This window comes from Aspergillus niger (assembly GCF_000002855.4).
Source record: "Aspergillus niger supercontig An12".
Classification (NCBI taxonomy): domain Eukaryota; kingdom Fungi; phylum Ascomycota; class Eurotiomycetes; order Eurotiales; family Aspergillaceae; genus Aspergillus; species Aspergillus niger.
Genome location: NT_166527.1, coordinates 953,090 through 967,272, shown reverse-complemented (window position 1 = coordinate 967,272; position 14,183 = coordinate 953,090). Strand labels below are relative to the sequence as shown.

The window sequence follows — 14,183 nt, the reverse complement described above, 5'->3', positions numbered from 1 at the left end:
TACACCTTCGACCTCCGACCTCCGAAAATGTCTGCCAGCCCATCCCCCTCTGCCGGTGGCGATAGCAAGCCCACCGATCAAATTCACTTCCGATTCTGTCGTGAATGGTAAGTTTTGATCTCTACACTTTGGTCGGACCTTCTGCTAACGTCTACAGTTCCAACTTGCTCTACCCGAAGGAAGACCGCATCAACAACCGGTTGATGTTCACCTGCCGAACCTGCCATGTCGGCGAGCCCGCCACCTCCTACTGCGTCTATCAAAACAAACTCAACACTCAAGTCGGAGATACCGCCGGTGTGACCCAGGATGTGGGATCTGATCCTACGGTTTGTCTCCCGGGTTTCTGTGATCATTGTGGGGAAGAGATTACCTGCTTCGTCTGTGACATATCCTCCGAGGACTCCTGGTCCGAAGAGGATTATGATGGCTTTTCGTCGTCATGAGGTCCTGCGAGCGCCGCGCTCGCGTCATGGATACATTCCAAGTTGTCTTGAAATTTCCGTGGCTAACCCACTCTTTCCCTAGCTTCCTCGTTCCAACAAGCTCTGCCCGAGCTGCGGCGAAGCCGAAGCAGTCTTCTTCCAGTCGCAACAGCGTTCCGCTGAAACGGGAATGGTAAGCCTTCATGCCGGTTTACACCGCATCCATGAAGGGATCGGCTGACGCTTACTTTCCAGAAACTTTACTACGTCTGTTGCGCGTGCGGCAATGTTTTCGTCTAATTCTCGATTTGCCATACTACATGTCATGTACCTGATACCCGATCTTGGTTTTTGTTCCGTTAAGCAGCATTTTTGTGGAGTTCTGGCGATGTTTGGGCAAAGAAAAGGGGAGTTTGAAAAGAGAAAGAAATTTCTATTGCTACAAACGGGATAAATATAAGAACAATTCGCTTCCAAAAATGGTATATCCTACACATGCATCGGCGCCAACGACAGGATCTTCGACCACTGTCGTCCTCGTAGTTCCGTAGCCACGACACCTAGTATATGTCAGTAAAGACGTTCCAATCCTTTCCATGTGATGCCGTAGTCTGTACGCCTAGACTGACCGTTCATTCTTGTTCCGATGGGGTCTCCGGACTTGTTGACGAGAACACAGGCGTTATCATCGAACTTGACGATCGAACCATCCGGACGCTGCATTTCCTTGGCCGCGCGGACGACGACGGCATGGCGAATGTCTCCTCGGCGAACCTTGTTTGCAATACCGACGTTGTTGCTGCTGTCGGGGCCGAAATTTCGTTGCTTCTGGACCACGACCACGATGCGGTCACCTGTTCATCCCGGAACCCCAACATCAGTGTTATTCCTTTGAATAGTGAATGGAAAAGAGCGGGTTATCGTACCAACGGTGGCGGGGCGCTTCTTCTTCAGGACATTCACGCACTCGACAACGGCGGCGCCGGAGTTGTCGATGCAGTTAAGCATTGTCTGGATCGGGGCTTGTCAGTCCGATAAAAATTCCTTTCCCCCGCATCATGAACACCAGTAGAATCGCACACACACCTTTAATTGAATCATCTTGACTGTGTACCCTGTCCGGAGCGATAAACGTAGTGGGAGTGAGGGGAGTATAGAGAGAGATGGGGATGGCCGAAAGAAAAGCAGCGCCAGGCAGTTTGGCGGGCCGGCAGGTTTCGCCGACGACCGACCCCGGACGGGGGCACTGCAGCAGCAGCGCCAGCCTTCACATTAATTATTATCATGTCAGTCTGTGAGTCTGTCCTTTCATGCGCGCTAACACCTTCACTGCCTCTCCTTCGTTTCCTTTGTTCATCATGCCAGTCACTCCTCTTCGTATTCACGTCGTTCCCTAAAATTTCCCTTCTCAGTCCCGCTCCTTTTCTCCCCCTCAAGTTTGGCGCCCATATATATTTCTAGTAGTCTCTCTGCTTCCCGACCTTCCGCTGTTTCTTCCCCTTGACGCTTTGACGCCTCATTCCTACCATTAATCCCACCCACACTCTTATCGCCCGCTCAAATCTTCTTGCATGGGATTGTCTGGGTTAAAACTTCACGATGCCGGTCTCCAAGGCAAAATCTAGCCCCTCCGATGACCGTCGGGATCGGCTTACGCTTGCGAAATTGGCCAGCTACGACGACGTCGCAACAGATGCGCTGGTTGACCGTGTACGTTTATGAGCCTCGATTGGCCGTCATGCAGCTGGTCGCTGACTATACTATCCTCGCAGGCGTATTTTTGGACCAACACTCGCAAGAATCGCACCAAATACAACCCCGCCCGCGGCATCAAAGATGATGATGTGGCTAGCACTCTCCTTCACGATGTTATTGTCAACAAAGACGCTGCCAAAGCGGAAGCGAAGCTATTGAGCATGCCGGGTCTCAAGAAGTACTTGGCTAAGCTGCCTACTGACCGGGAGAAGGAATGGTTTCGCCGCCATCTCCGCAAATACATTCAGATGTATCTTCCCGACTCCCCCTTTGAGGTGACTACGACCAATCGCTACACGGTGACCGAGCATGAGGCCGCCATCTGCGCCCGCAAATTCATCAAGCAGGGTCAGGAGATCAAGTATCTCAGCGGGACCCTCGTACCCATGACCAAGGAAGAGGAGCAGGATCTGGATCTGAAGAGAAAAGATTTCAGCATTGTCATGTCGAGTCGGAGAAAAACCCCCTCTTTCTTTCTGGGTCCCGCTCGGTTCGCCAATCACGATTGCAACGCCAACGGACGACTGGTGACGCGCGGCATGGAAGGCATGCAAGTCGTGGCCATCCGCAACATCCATATCGGAGAGGAAATCACCGTCTCCTACGGCGAGGATTACTTTGGCATTGACAATTGCGAGTGTCTTTGTTTGACCTGCGAACGGGCCGTCCGCAATGGCTGGGCACCGCAGCTCGATTCTGACCAAGAGAGTCCCGCATCCACGCCAGCTTACGACGAGCCTGCGCTCTCTGAGGCTCTCCTTTCGCCCAACAAACGCAAGCACGTCCCCGACACCGACTCAGAGAGCTCACCCTCGTCAACTCCCCGCAAACGAACCAAGTTTACTCGCCAGAGCTCCAAGTTGAGATCCGAGGTGGTGTTTTCCGATCTTACACCCTCGATCGAGTCTTCCACGGTCCAGCCAGCGGGCGCCGGGTTTTCCTCTCAAGCTTTATCCGTGCCACACGCTGCCGCAGCCGAAACTGCCAGTGACCACGTCATCGACAACAAGAGTGACATCCATACCGAATCGACCGTGCAGAGCACCGCCACTACCACCGCTGATCCCGATTCACCCGGTTCACTGGACGATTCCCACCGCTCGTCAACTTCAACAGCCGCGACGTCCGTTTGTGACAACCCGGTGCAAATCAAGATCGAGGAAGTTACCGAGACTACCGTGCAGGCACCAATTTTGACTGTCGAGGGACGCCTAGATCTCTCCACTGGCTCAGCCGATCCAGAACGACGTATCCTGGGTGTGGACAACGATGCCTTGTCAGACTTGTCGGACTCCCTAGAACTGGACGAGAAGCTCGGTACGGTGGTGAAAAAATCCCGAAAATCCCGCAGCAAAGAAGTCGTTCCCTCAGTCGAGGTTGAGCCACCCCGTGCTCGTGTTCCTGGCGACTACACCAAAACCTCGAAGCTTCTTGCACAGGCATACGACCGCTGGGTGGATTGCCGTACTTGCAACGCTTGGTTTGTCCAGCAAGATTCGTACCTTACGCGACGGGAGTGTCCCCGGTGCGAACGGCATTCCAAGCTGTATGGATTCCAATGGCCGAAAACCGACAGAGAAGGCCCTGCGGACGACGAGGAACGCGTGATGGACCACCGCACTGTGCACCGGTTCTTGTACCCCGAGGAAGAAGCGCTCATTTCGCGCAAGGACCGCGGTGTCAGTTTTGGAATAACCCCGACGCCCGAGCTGTCCGAGCCTCACGCAGATACTGAGGACAGTGAAGCCGGCGAGGACCGACGCAACACGCGCGCCAGCCGACGACGAACTAGGTCCCTTCGGATGACTATGTAATGATGGATATGGATCGATTTTGGGAGTATTAATTTCTGGAGTTTGCTTGTTATTTGGAGTCCGGCGGATTCCGGTTTGGAAGAATAGGCGTTTGAATCACGATGGGCACGAGCGTTGCCATGAGCCCGGCGATTCTGAAAGGCTTCTAGGACGTTTGAATGATCTTGCTTCTCGTTCATCTGGTCTGACTTTGGCTTTGCGCAGTCTAATGATCTCGCATTTGGTTACCCTGTATAGATTATTGCTCGTTTCCCGGCCCCTGGTACACTTCTGTACGTACACGACTTTATCCCCAACCCTGGGCCTTGGAATTAATTGATTTTCACCCGTCGGCTGACGGGCATTGCTTGAAGAATCTCGTCCCTCTCTCTCTCTCATCCTTCCCCCCGCAAATTGCTGGTGCCGCATCTCCGCATCTCCGTCATGCTGCATTGTGGAGGAGAATAATTGCACCAATGGCAGCCCTGTCGGCGCTTTGATCCCCAGAGATTTCTTGTCCTCATGATGTGCTCGTGCAGGTATTCCAGTAACTCCGATATTGAGTCTTAATGAACTTCGGTCTGCTTCATACCGACCTCACTGTACTATCGCAACCATGATACCCTATAAAACGCTGCTGCTTTCGGCGCAGCTCTCCCCAGCCAGGTCCACCAGGGATACAACCACCACCTGCAGCCATGGACTTTCCACGCCTCCTCCTGGCCTTGTGCTTCCTGTTAACATTCTCCCTCACCAGCGCCTACGATGCGCCCCTCGTCACTCTAGACTATGGCACCTTCCAGGGCAGCTATGATGCCACCTACAACCTCTCCTACTTTCGCAAAATCCCCTTTGCAGCACCAGCCACAGGCGAGAACCGCTTCCGAGCGCCCCAACCCCCGTTGAACATCACCAATGGCACCTACGACACCGACCAATCCTTTGACATGTGCCCTCAGCGCACCGTCAACGGCTCCGAAGACTGCCTCTACCTAGGTCTCTACTCCCGGCCCTGGGACACCTCCTCGTCCACCACCAGCCGCCCTGTCTTAGTCGTCTTCTACGGCGGCGGCTTATCGAAGGCGACGCCCTCTTCGGCATGCCCCCCAACGCCTACCCCGTGCTCAACGTCAGCACCCTAAACGACTACATCGTCGTCTATACCAACTACCGCGTCAACGCCTTCGGCTTCCTCCCTGGCCAAGCCATCAAAGACTCGCCCACCTCTGACCTTAACCCGGGCCTCCTCGACCAACAGTACGCCTTGAAATGGGTTAAATCCCACATCCACCGCTTCGGCGGCAACCCCAACAATGTCACCATCTGGGGCCAATCCGCCGGCGGAGGCTCCGTCGTCGCCCAAATCCTCGCCAACGGCCGCGGCTCCAACCCAAAACTCTTCTCCAAAGCCCTCGCCAGCTCGCCCTTCTGGCCGAAAACCTACGCCTACAACGCCCCTCAAGCAGAAGCCATCTACACCCAGCTGGTAAACCTAACGAACTGCACCACAGCCTCTGATACCCTCAAATGCCTTAAAGAAGTTGACGTTCAATCCATCCGCGACGCAAGCCTCATCATCGACGCGGACAACACCTACACAACCTCATCTTATACCTGGGCCCCCGTCATCGACGGAACCTTCCTCATCGAACCCCTCACCTCCGCTACCGCCTCCAACACCCTTAAAACTGATCTAATCTGGGGCATGTACAACGCCCACGAAGGCGAGAACTTCATCCCCCCGGGACTAGAAGATACAACCACAACAAACGGCTTCAACTCCTCCCTCGCGTCCTTCCATAACTGGCTAACTGGCTTTCTTCCCGGTCTTGATACAAGCGATATCAATCTCATCGAATCGAAATACTACCCTGTTTCTGGAACAGCAGAAACACTATCCTATAATACGACGTTCGTCCGCGCGGGACTTGTTTACAGGGATGTGGTGCTCGCGTGCCCGGCGTACTGGGTTGCTTCTGCGGCGGGCGAGAAGGGGTATGTTGGGGAGTATACCATTCCGCCGGCGAGACATGGAAGTGATACTGAATGGGTATGTTGTCTTTTCCCTTTCCTATGTAGATATATATCCCTATCTACATACTACGTAGTGATACTAATACTAATCATGCGAGTGTAGTGGGACACTGTGTCCACAGTCCAACAAACCGACCCATTGATCTACGATGGCTACGCCGGCGCATTCGCCAGCTTCTTCCAGACGGGGGACCCCAACGCACATAAATTGACGAATGGATCGGAGCCCGGCGTGCCGGAGGTACAGCAGACAGCGGAGGAATTTGTGATTGCCACAGAGGGGTTTGAGAATGTGGGGCTGGGCGAGTTGGAAGATCGGTGTGCGTTTTGGAAGTCTGTTGGGAAGAAGATTCCTATTTGATTTTTTACAACTAGTAGTAGTATTTTCTAGTTGTCTATTTAGATGATGGACGTCTATAGCGTACAGGTGTGGTATGAGAAAGAGGATCTAAGTAGTAGAGATGTGGTGGTTGTGGTTGTGGTTTGGGGGAGAAATATACAAATTATAATACATGAGGTCAGATCAATCAAATACAGCCGTGTATATCCTGAGTGATGCTTCAAGTCAATGCATGCAATGCATGGAGTCTAAATATTATCTTTCCTTGTTGCCGGTTTCCGAACGCCGTCGTCAAAGGCTCGTCAGTATGATTTGACTGGGCCGTAGGGTGAATAATAGTACAGGTTGTGCTGGTTGTTGTCGTTGCTGCCGCTAAATCAAGGCCTGGCCGCGGAACATGCCCTCGCGCACTTCCTTGACCACGTCCTTGCGGTCCTTCTTGCCGACCAAGACCACGGCTCGGCCACGCTTGCCCATGCGACCGAGACGGCCGAGTCGGTGGATGAAGTCGATCGTGTTGTGTGGGACGTGGTAGAGGATGACCGTCTTGACGGCGATGGTGTCAATTCCGCGAGAGGCAATATCCGTCGTCACGAGAACCTTGGTGTTCGGGAGGCCGCGCTCCGCGCCCGGCTTGTTCTGCTGTTCGGGGAAGACAAAGGGAATGGAGTTGTCCTGGCGGCGCTTGTTCTTGGCCAGCATGATCTCCTCTGCGGTGGGAGGGATCGGGGACTCGGTGAATTCTTCAAGCAGCTCTTCTTGCTTGCGGCTGCTGGAGTCCCGGGAGAAGGACTGGGCGTCGATGCCCTTTGAGCGCAGGAACTGGGCTACCTCGTCGGCTTCTTCACGCTCGTTGACAAAGACTAGGATCTTCTTGACCTTGGGTCCGGCCTGGGCCAGGAAAGGGTGCGTCGGTTCTGTGTCGCCTGCCTTTCCGATGGACCAGATCACGTCGGCGCAGGCCAGGCTGCGGTTGCCACGGTAGGGGTCCCGTTGGATGTCCACCACTCCGAGCTGGACGCGACGGGGGATAGCATGCAGGTTTGGCGTCGTCAGTCGTCGGATGTCGGGGTAACGCTTGCGGAGGAGGTTGTCGAGACTGCGGGGAATGGTGGCGGAGCAGAGGATGAGCTTGTGAAGAGAAGAGGCTGACTTTTCAATGATCTCAGTCGTTGTAGGCAAGAAGGACCGATCCATGAGCGAGTCCGCCTCATCCAGCACCAGGTGGCTGACGCGACTCAGCACATATGGATCCGTCTTGGCGATCGAGGCAAGCAGGTGGGGAGTGGCGACGAGAATATCAATCCCGCTCGGGTTGAAGAGGATGCTCTTGATCCGACGAGGGGTCAGGTTGGACGAGATCATCCCCGACCGGTACTTGACCGTGTGCGAAAGAGCCTTGACTTTGGCGCCAACCTGGGCAACCAACTCGGAGGTCGGGACGAGGATAATGACCCGCGGTCTACCTGCGTCCGACAACGGAGCCTCTTCCGGTTCAATGTCGAAAGCCCGGTTTTTGAGCTTCTCCTCCCGCTCCTTGGCTTTTTGTTCTGCCTCCCACTTCTCGAATTCCTTGTCCTCCACTTCCATACGCTTCAGGGAGTCGATCAAGGGAATCAGATAGGCGAGCGTCTTTCCCGACCCGGTCTCGGCGGCCAGAAGGTACTGTTCAAAATTCGGTTCATGGTCTGAGACGTCTTTAGATGTTCTCTTCGGGATAGGGTCTTTCAGGAGTTGTGGGATAGCAAGGCGTTGAATGGGAGTCGGTACAATGTCCGCCAGTCCGGGAAAGAGCTTGGGAAGAGATCGAGTGGCGCACGACCGGTAGCAGAGGAAACTGGTCGAAACTCGAAACTTCTGCGATCTTGTTCTTGATGGCGGTTCGGCGACCGTAAGGAATGGGCGCCAATGCCGTCTGCATCTTGAGCGCCTTGTAGAGAGGACTGTCCGGCTTCTGCTTATCATCTTCGGAATCACCCGAGCGTTTGAGAGCTGCCCGAGACCTTGACCGTGGCGCATCCCGAAGGCGCGCCTCCGTCTGGTTCATGCCGGACCAGGGGCCGGCACGATCTCTCTTCGAACGTCCTTGCTTCAGGGAGGATTTGTCGACATTGGAGGACAGAACCATGCGGGCGGCCTGGCGGCGCTGTCGGACGGTTGCCATGGAGCGGACGGCCTGCCATCCGGCGAGAGGAGAGGACATGGTCGCCTGCGTCTGACAGAGCAGACAAACTTGAGGCCGTAGCGGCAGAGACAGTCTGCCCAGGCGATTCATGGTGAGGGTTGGGGGGGAGGCGGCGATGAAAAGCGTGGGTGAACACTCGACAAGAATCTTCTTCCACTCGATTTATCTTTTGCCTCCCGGAGCTTCAATCCAAAAAGAATCAGCAGCCGGTCCCGTGCCAGGCTCAAAAGGGAAGGCGCTCGGGGCACAGGAACGATCCCCCGCTAATCCCAAAGGGGACTGGCGGGATCGGGGCAATCCGCCAGGCGACGAGGTGTCGAGGTGTCGAGGCCGGCCAGACAGGCGCTCAGGCCAAGTTCAGGCCAGGTTCAGGCAGTCTCAGGTGTTGAAGTTGCCATGGAGACTCCCGACGCCAAAATGTCAACAGCGTCAAGCTGCGATTCCCAGCTTCAGCCGGTTTGCGAACGGCTTCGAACTACTTATTAGTCAACTAGTCAACACTGTTTGGTCTGGTTTCTCTGTTTCTTCCTTCTTCCCGTCACCTTCACCCCTCCCCCGTCTCCTTGTTTTTACTTCATCCTCGTTGGTCCGGTGGTGGATGGTGTGTTGGTTTTGTCTTCTTCACTTGCAATTGTCTATCCTGTCGAGCGTGCCGTCATTGTTGCACATCGCCCATTTTCACCATCTCGGTTGCCCTGTTCTGCCTACGATCAGCATCCCTTCGTTTGTCGGACCAATTCTTTCGCAGTAGTATCCTATCAAAAGTAACGAAAGACCTGACGAATCGGCTCTCTTTCGCATGATCGCCATTTTGTGACGCATCTCATTTTCCCCATACTGTTACGATTCCCATGAGCTGCTGCTTAACGTCCGAGTGAATTTTAAATCCCAAGCGACTCATTTATTGTCCGCGTTCTGTTCTTCATTTGCGCTGGTTCGTTTCGGACTATTTCTACCGACCTCGTTGCGATTGACTCATCATCTATTTCGCCTCCATTCGACTCAACCAGGTATGGGCGCGTTCCAGTCCAGCAAGGGATGGCGATGATTGCAGAGACCTTGCATTGCTGCGTTGTGACGAAAGAACCCATTGCTGATTCAGCTGCCTGCAGCTGTGTTTTCTTCCAGGCGCGCTTGTCGACTGGCTATTTTTGCCTCTTTTGAATCACCAGTTGTTGTCGTGCATTTCCCACCAAGATGGGCAGCAGTACCACGCAAAGGCCGCTGTCCGAAGTAAGCCCGATGGCTCAACGACGAAACTCCCCAAGTTGGAACCAGAGTACCAAAGTAGGTCGCTCCGCGTGCTGTTGTTAATCTTCCGACTTCTGGACCTGACCATGTCGCCCCAGATGAAGTCCCAAGAAGCATCAGCGTATGAAGCACCCGCATCACCGCGCCTCTTCTGGCAGGGCCGTGAGTCGGGCTCTCCCTTCCCCAAGAGCTCGGAGAACCAGAGTCCTTATGACCCCGACGCCTCGTTTTCTCCATCCAAGCGTCCCTCCCTCGAGAATCTCAAGCGCGCCTCGAGGGTCAAGAACAGCAACATGTTCCGCGATTACAACCAGGAGTACGATCCGACCAATGTCTATGTTCCACAGAGGCCCTTGGCCACAAGTCGCTCGCCACAGAAGCAGGCCTCAAATGCGCCCCCTGCGCGACAGGCAGAGTCCCACGACAGTAACCCGAGCGGGCCCCGCCCCCCTTCTCCGAGCAAGGACCAAGTCCCTCCGGCGAAGTCCTCCCTGTCCCGAGCTAGTCGCTTCGGGTTCAAGGATTCATTTGACCCCGAGAGTGAGATTTGGTCCGACATTGATGGAAGTCGCCATGCCAAAAGTGTAACTTTCGACGCCGCTCAGCCCCAGGTGCACGAGTACGAAATGACCACGCCTGATCCGTCCTCCATCGCTTCTGGCTCCCGTGAAGGCAGCTATGATTCAGAAGAGGATGAAGGGGATATCAGTTTCGATCGCGAATCTTCCCTCGACCGTGATGACAGTTTCGATGCCTCCTTGGAAGATCTCGAGAAGACCCCCGTTGTCCTGCCCGAAGACTGGCGATACATGAGTCCCGCCAGCGCCAACGACGATTTGGTGAAAGATGAAGAAGATCCTTTCACGGAAGACGATGAAAGTCACAGCCCCGATCCGCGGCCATCCACCCACCAAGGTCCGCCTGTCCAGCATGCTCGCGTCGAGTCGCTGGATTCCAATGGCGAACGCCGCCCCTTGCCCCCGCTCCCTCCAACCAATCGCCCGTCTTTAAGCCAGCGCGGCTCATCCCCACAAAAGCTGTCTGCAGCCTTTGAGCTGGCAAGTGGAGGTCAGCGAGTGCTGCCGTCTCCTCCAGGCCCCGCCACGTACAGCAAGTCGGACATTACTGAACGTGCTCGTGCATCCATGTCTTTGGAAGACAGGCTACGTCTAATGATGATCCAGGAAAACGAACGGAAGAGCAAAGACTCAGACCATGCGGATCACCAGGCGCCCAAACCAGACACAGAACCTGAACACGACCTAATCAGCGACTTTGAGGACGACGAGAAGAGTTCAAACCCAGGAGAAGCTGCAGAAGATCACGATGAAGAGGCTACGGAGGTATTCTCTCCTCCGCGTATCTCCCGGGATTCCATTCTCCGAGACATTCGTAAAAGTGAGAGCTATGTCGACGACTCTTTCGAGGAGGATTCGCAGCTTGAATCAAGCCCCCACCACTATATGCATTACGACCCTGACGTCCCCATCCCATCCCTGGAGGACGATGATGACGAATACCACGATGACGACGATGATGACCAAAGCAGCGTGGTAATCAAGCCCGAAGAACACGATGACGATCTTTATGACATCCCGGACTATTATGAAACCATTCAGTCTCAAACTTCTTCCTCAAAAAGCCTCAAAGACCATTTGGCCGCCAACGATGAGGGCGATCAGCCCAGCTTACCTCAAGAAGACGAAGCCAAGGCGCCTCAGAGCGGGTCGCAAGAGTCCGAAGACAGGCAATCCACACCTGTTCCTCAAGTGCGAGAGGACCCTGTTGCCGAACAACCGGAAGCAGAACCAGAAGCAGAACTGCAACCCAAAGAACTGTCGGCTCCCAAGATGGCAGCTATGAGGGAAGCGCTGCAGAGACCCTCGACACCGGATAACCAGGACCAAATATCAGAACCTTCGACTCCTGAGTCCGTTATACGACACCCCGTTGAGGAGGAGTTTAGCGACGACGAGGTTTCCGTTGATGAGAGTGTCCCAGATCCTGTTGCCACCATCAAGGCCCCTGGAACTGGTCTGAAGACCCGTCCATCCCTGACCCCTGCGGACGTTGAACAAATGGCTGCAACGCGCCGCAAGGTTAGCGGACAACCACCCCCTCCTATGCCTCAGCTTACCAAGCAGCACTCCAACGAGTCGCAAGCCTCTGCACCGNAGGAGGAGCAGGAGGAGGATACCCCANCCGAGCCCACCAAGGAGCCGAGTCGCAGACAACCCAGTCTCATGAAACTGGATATCCCATTCAGCATCCAAGAAGAGGAAAGCCTCGGATTCGGCTTGGATAAGGAGTTCGATCGAGTAATCGAGTCGCAAAAGGTGCAGTTTGAACAATCCCTGTCCCAACTCAGAAGCACTGCGTTTATCCCTCGTTCCCAAGAGGGCCCACAACAAGGACCAGAAGCCCATCGCTTGAAACCTAGAGCATCAACTGACCAGCATGTCTTGAAACAGAGAGGTTACCTTATGCGACATAACACGAAGGTTATCATCGCTAGTAGCCGCAACGAGGATGAAGCGGCCACTGGAGGTGACACTCCTGCAGCGGCCCGGGCCGCACCAACGGCGCGCAAGCCTAGTCAGCAAACGTGGACAACGGTGCCGTGGAACGGACAGACTCGCCGGGCGAGTATGAGGACATCCAGCGGCATGGTCCGGAAGAAGCCCGTGAGCGGACCCGTCCCACCACTTCCAGGCCAGCCGAGTAGCGTTCAAGAGCCCCCCGCGACCATTGAGGAGACCGAACCTGCGTTGAATGGTGCTCTGGAGGAGGGCGAAGAACGTGGTCGCCTCTTTGTCAAGGTAGTCGGAATGAAATATCTCGATCTACCGCTGCCACGGGGTAAGTGCATGACCCTTTTACTATATCTCGGAACCTTGTCTGACAGTCGCTCCAGGTGAGAGATCGTACTTTGCCCTAACGTTGGACAATGGACTCCATTGTGTTACCACTGCCTGGCTGGAACTGGGCAAGACCGCTCCCATCGGCCAGGAGTTTGAGCTCATCGTGCAGAATGATCTCGAGTTCCAACTGACACTCCAGATGAAGGTGGACGAGGAGAAGTTCCGTGTTCAAGAGCCTGCTCCGCCAGTGTCACCTACCAAGCAGAAAGCCTCCACCTTCAGTCGGGTATTTGCTTCCCCCCGGAAGCGCAAGGAGCTTGATATGAAGCAACAGCTGGCGTCGCAACAAAACAAGACTCGTGACGTCAACGCTCCCGTATGGGACAGGCTGAGAACTCTCATTGCTCGCGATGGAAGCTTCGCGCGCGCCTACGTGTCCCTCAGCGACCATGAGAAGCACGCCTTTGGCCGGCCTTACACAGTGGACGTGGCATGCTTCAACGAGTGGGCTGTTGAAGAGCAGCCCAGCAGCGTAAAGAGCAAGAAGAGTACCAACAGTACCACTTCTCAGAGACGGCCTCCCTACAAGATTGGAAAGCTCGAGTTGCAGCTTCTATTTGTGCCGAAGCCCAAGGGCGCCAAGGACGACGACATGCCCAAGAGCATGAACGCATGCATCCGGGAGATGCGTGAAGCCGAAAGTGTATCCTCCCGCAGTTGGGAAGGGTTCCTTTCTCAGCAGGGTGGTGATTGCCCAGTAAGTACCAGGCAGATCTTAATATTTGTCGACCTACGCTAATATTTTTTCACAGTTCTGGCGTCGTCGCTTCTTCAAGCTCCAAGGGTCCAAGCTGACTGCATACCACGAGACCACGCGCCAACCTCGCGCAACGATCAACTTGTCTAAAGCAGTCAAGCTTATCGATGACCGGTCTTCTCTGGTCCAGAAGGAGACTACAACGCGAGGCGGTGGCCGTCGCAAGTCAGCCTTTGCCGAAGAAGAGGAAGGCTACATGTTTGTCGAAGAGGGATTCCGCATCCGCTTTGGTAACGGCGAAGTGATTGATTTCTACGCCGACAGTGCGGCCGACAAAGATGGATGGATGAAGGTGCTGGCGGACGCCGTTGGCAAGGGATCTTCTGGAAGCAGCCAAGTCAAGGCCTGGACAGAGATGGTTCTCAAGCGGGAGCGAAGCATGAAGGCGAAGCGGCCCAGCACCGTAGCCCCTCCGCCACCCGCCAAAGACAGTGCCATCCCTGTTCCAACGACCCCATCGGCGCGGGCGCCACCCGTGGGTCGTCCTGGCCACAAGCACACTCAGTCACAGCCAGAAGTTCGCGGTCTGGATGCTCGCCGGCAGAAGACGCGGTCCCTGATGTTCTAGAGATGTTCTAGAGATGCTTTTTGTATTCCACCATGTTCTCCACTTTACCTCTTCTTGTGATTTGCTTCTATTTTAGTACCCTCCTTCTTTGTGATTTGCCTTTTCCTTTCTATGTTTGCTCTTTGCTTCTTGTATGGTGTTGGAGTCTAGCCTG

The 14,183-nt window shown here is 54.8% G+C and overlaps 7 protein-coding genes across 7 annotated transcripts; 5 read left to right on the top strand and 2 right to left on the bottom strand.

Annotated features, from left to right (window-relative positions):
- Nucleotides 1-104: 104 nt before the first annotated feature.
- Nucleotides 105-725, top strand: An12g03900 (uncharacterized protein; the record flags this gene model as incomplete). The annotated part of the gene is made up of 3 exons (XM_059750829.1): nucleotides 105-329; nucleotides 529-618; nucleotides 681-725. The coding sequence occupies 3 exons, from the start codon at nucleotides 105-107 to the stop codon at nucleotides 723-725; spliced, it is 360 nt and encodes a 119-aa protein (XP_059604427.1).
- Nucleotides 726-914: 189 nt separating this feature from the next.
- On the bottom strand, nucleotides 915-1,526 carry An12g03890 (mitochondrial 54S ribosomal protein uL14m; the record flags this gene model as incomplete). Its single annotated transcript, XM_001395426.1, has 4 exons — nucleotides 915-985; nucleotides 1,055-1,279; nucleotides 1,352-1,436; nucleotides 1,512-1,526. 4 exons carry the CDS (start codon nucleotides 1,524-1,526, stop codon nucleotides 915-917), a joined length of 396 nt encoding a protein of 131 aa, XP_001395463.1.
- Nucleotides 1,527-2,024: 498 nt separating this feature from the next.
- Nucleotides 2,025-3,994, top strand: An12g03880 (uncharacterized protein; the record flags this gene model as incomplete). The annotated part of the gene is made up of 2 exons (XM_001395425.3): nucleotides 2,025-2,135; nucleotides 2,198-3,994. The coding sequence occupies 2 exons, from the start codon at nucleotides 2,025-2,027 to the stop codon at nucleotides 3,992-3,994; spliced, it is 1,908 nt and encodes a 635-aa protein (XP_001395462.1).
- A 677-nt stretch (nucleotides 3,995-4,671) lies between these two features.
- An12g03860 (uncharacterized protein) lies at nucleotides 4,672-6,368 on the top strand (the record flags this gene model as incomplete). The annotated part of the gene is given in 2 exon segments (XM_059750828.1): nucleotides 4,672-6,023; nucleotides 6,111-6,368. Coding segments are annotated over 2 exon segments (1,610 nt in total), but the record flags the coding sequence as incomplete, so codon positions are not given.
- A 351-nt stretch (nucleotides 6,369-6,719) lies between these two features.
- Nucleotides 6,720-8,550, bottom strand: An12g03850 (uncharacterized protein; the record flags this gene model as incomplete). Its single annotated transcript, XM_059750827.1, is given in 2 exon segments — nucleotides 6,720-7,809; nucleotides 7,909-8,550. Coding segments are annotated over 2 exon segments (1,732 nt in total), but the record flags the coding sequence as incomplete, so codon positions are not given.
- Nucleotides 8,551-8,620: 70 nt separating this feature from the next.
- An12g03840 (hypothetical protein) lies at nucleotides 8,621-9,283 on the top strand (the record flags this gene model as incomplete). The annotated part of the gene is made up of 1 exon (XM_059750826.1): nucleotides 8,621-9,283. The coding sequence occupies one exon, from the start codon at nucleotides 8,621-8,623 to the stop codon at nucleotides 9,281-9,283; it is 663 nt and encodes a 220-aa protein (XP_059604424.1).
- Nucleotides 9,284-9,869: 586 nt separating this feature from the next.
- On the top strand, nucleotides 9,870-14,029 carry An12g03830 (uncharacterized protein; the record flags this gene model as incomplete). The annotated part of the gene is made up of 3 exons (XM_001395421.3): nucleotides 9,870-12,642; nucleotides 12,698-13,401; nucleotides 13,457-14,029. 3 exons carry the CDS (start codon nucleotides 9,870-9,872, stop codon nucleotides 14,027-14,029), a joined length of 4,050 nt encoding a protein of 1,349 aa, XP_001395458.3.
- Nucleotides 14,030-14,183: the final 154 nt, after the last annotated feature.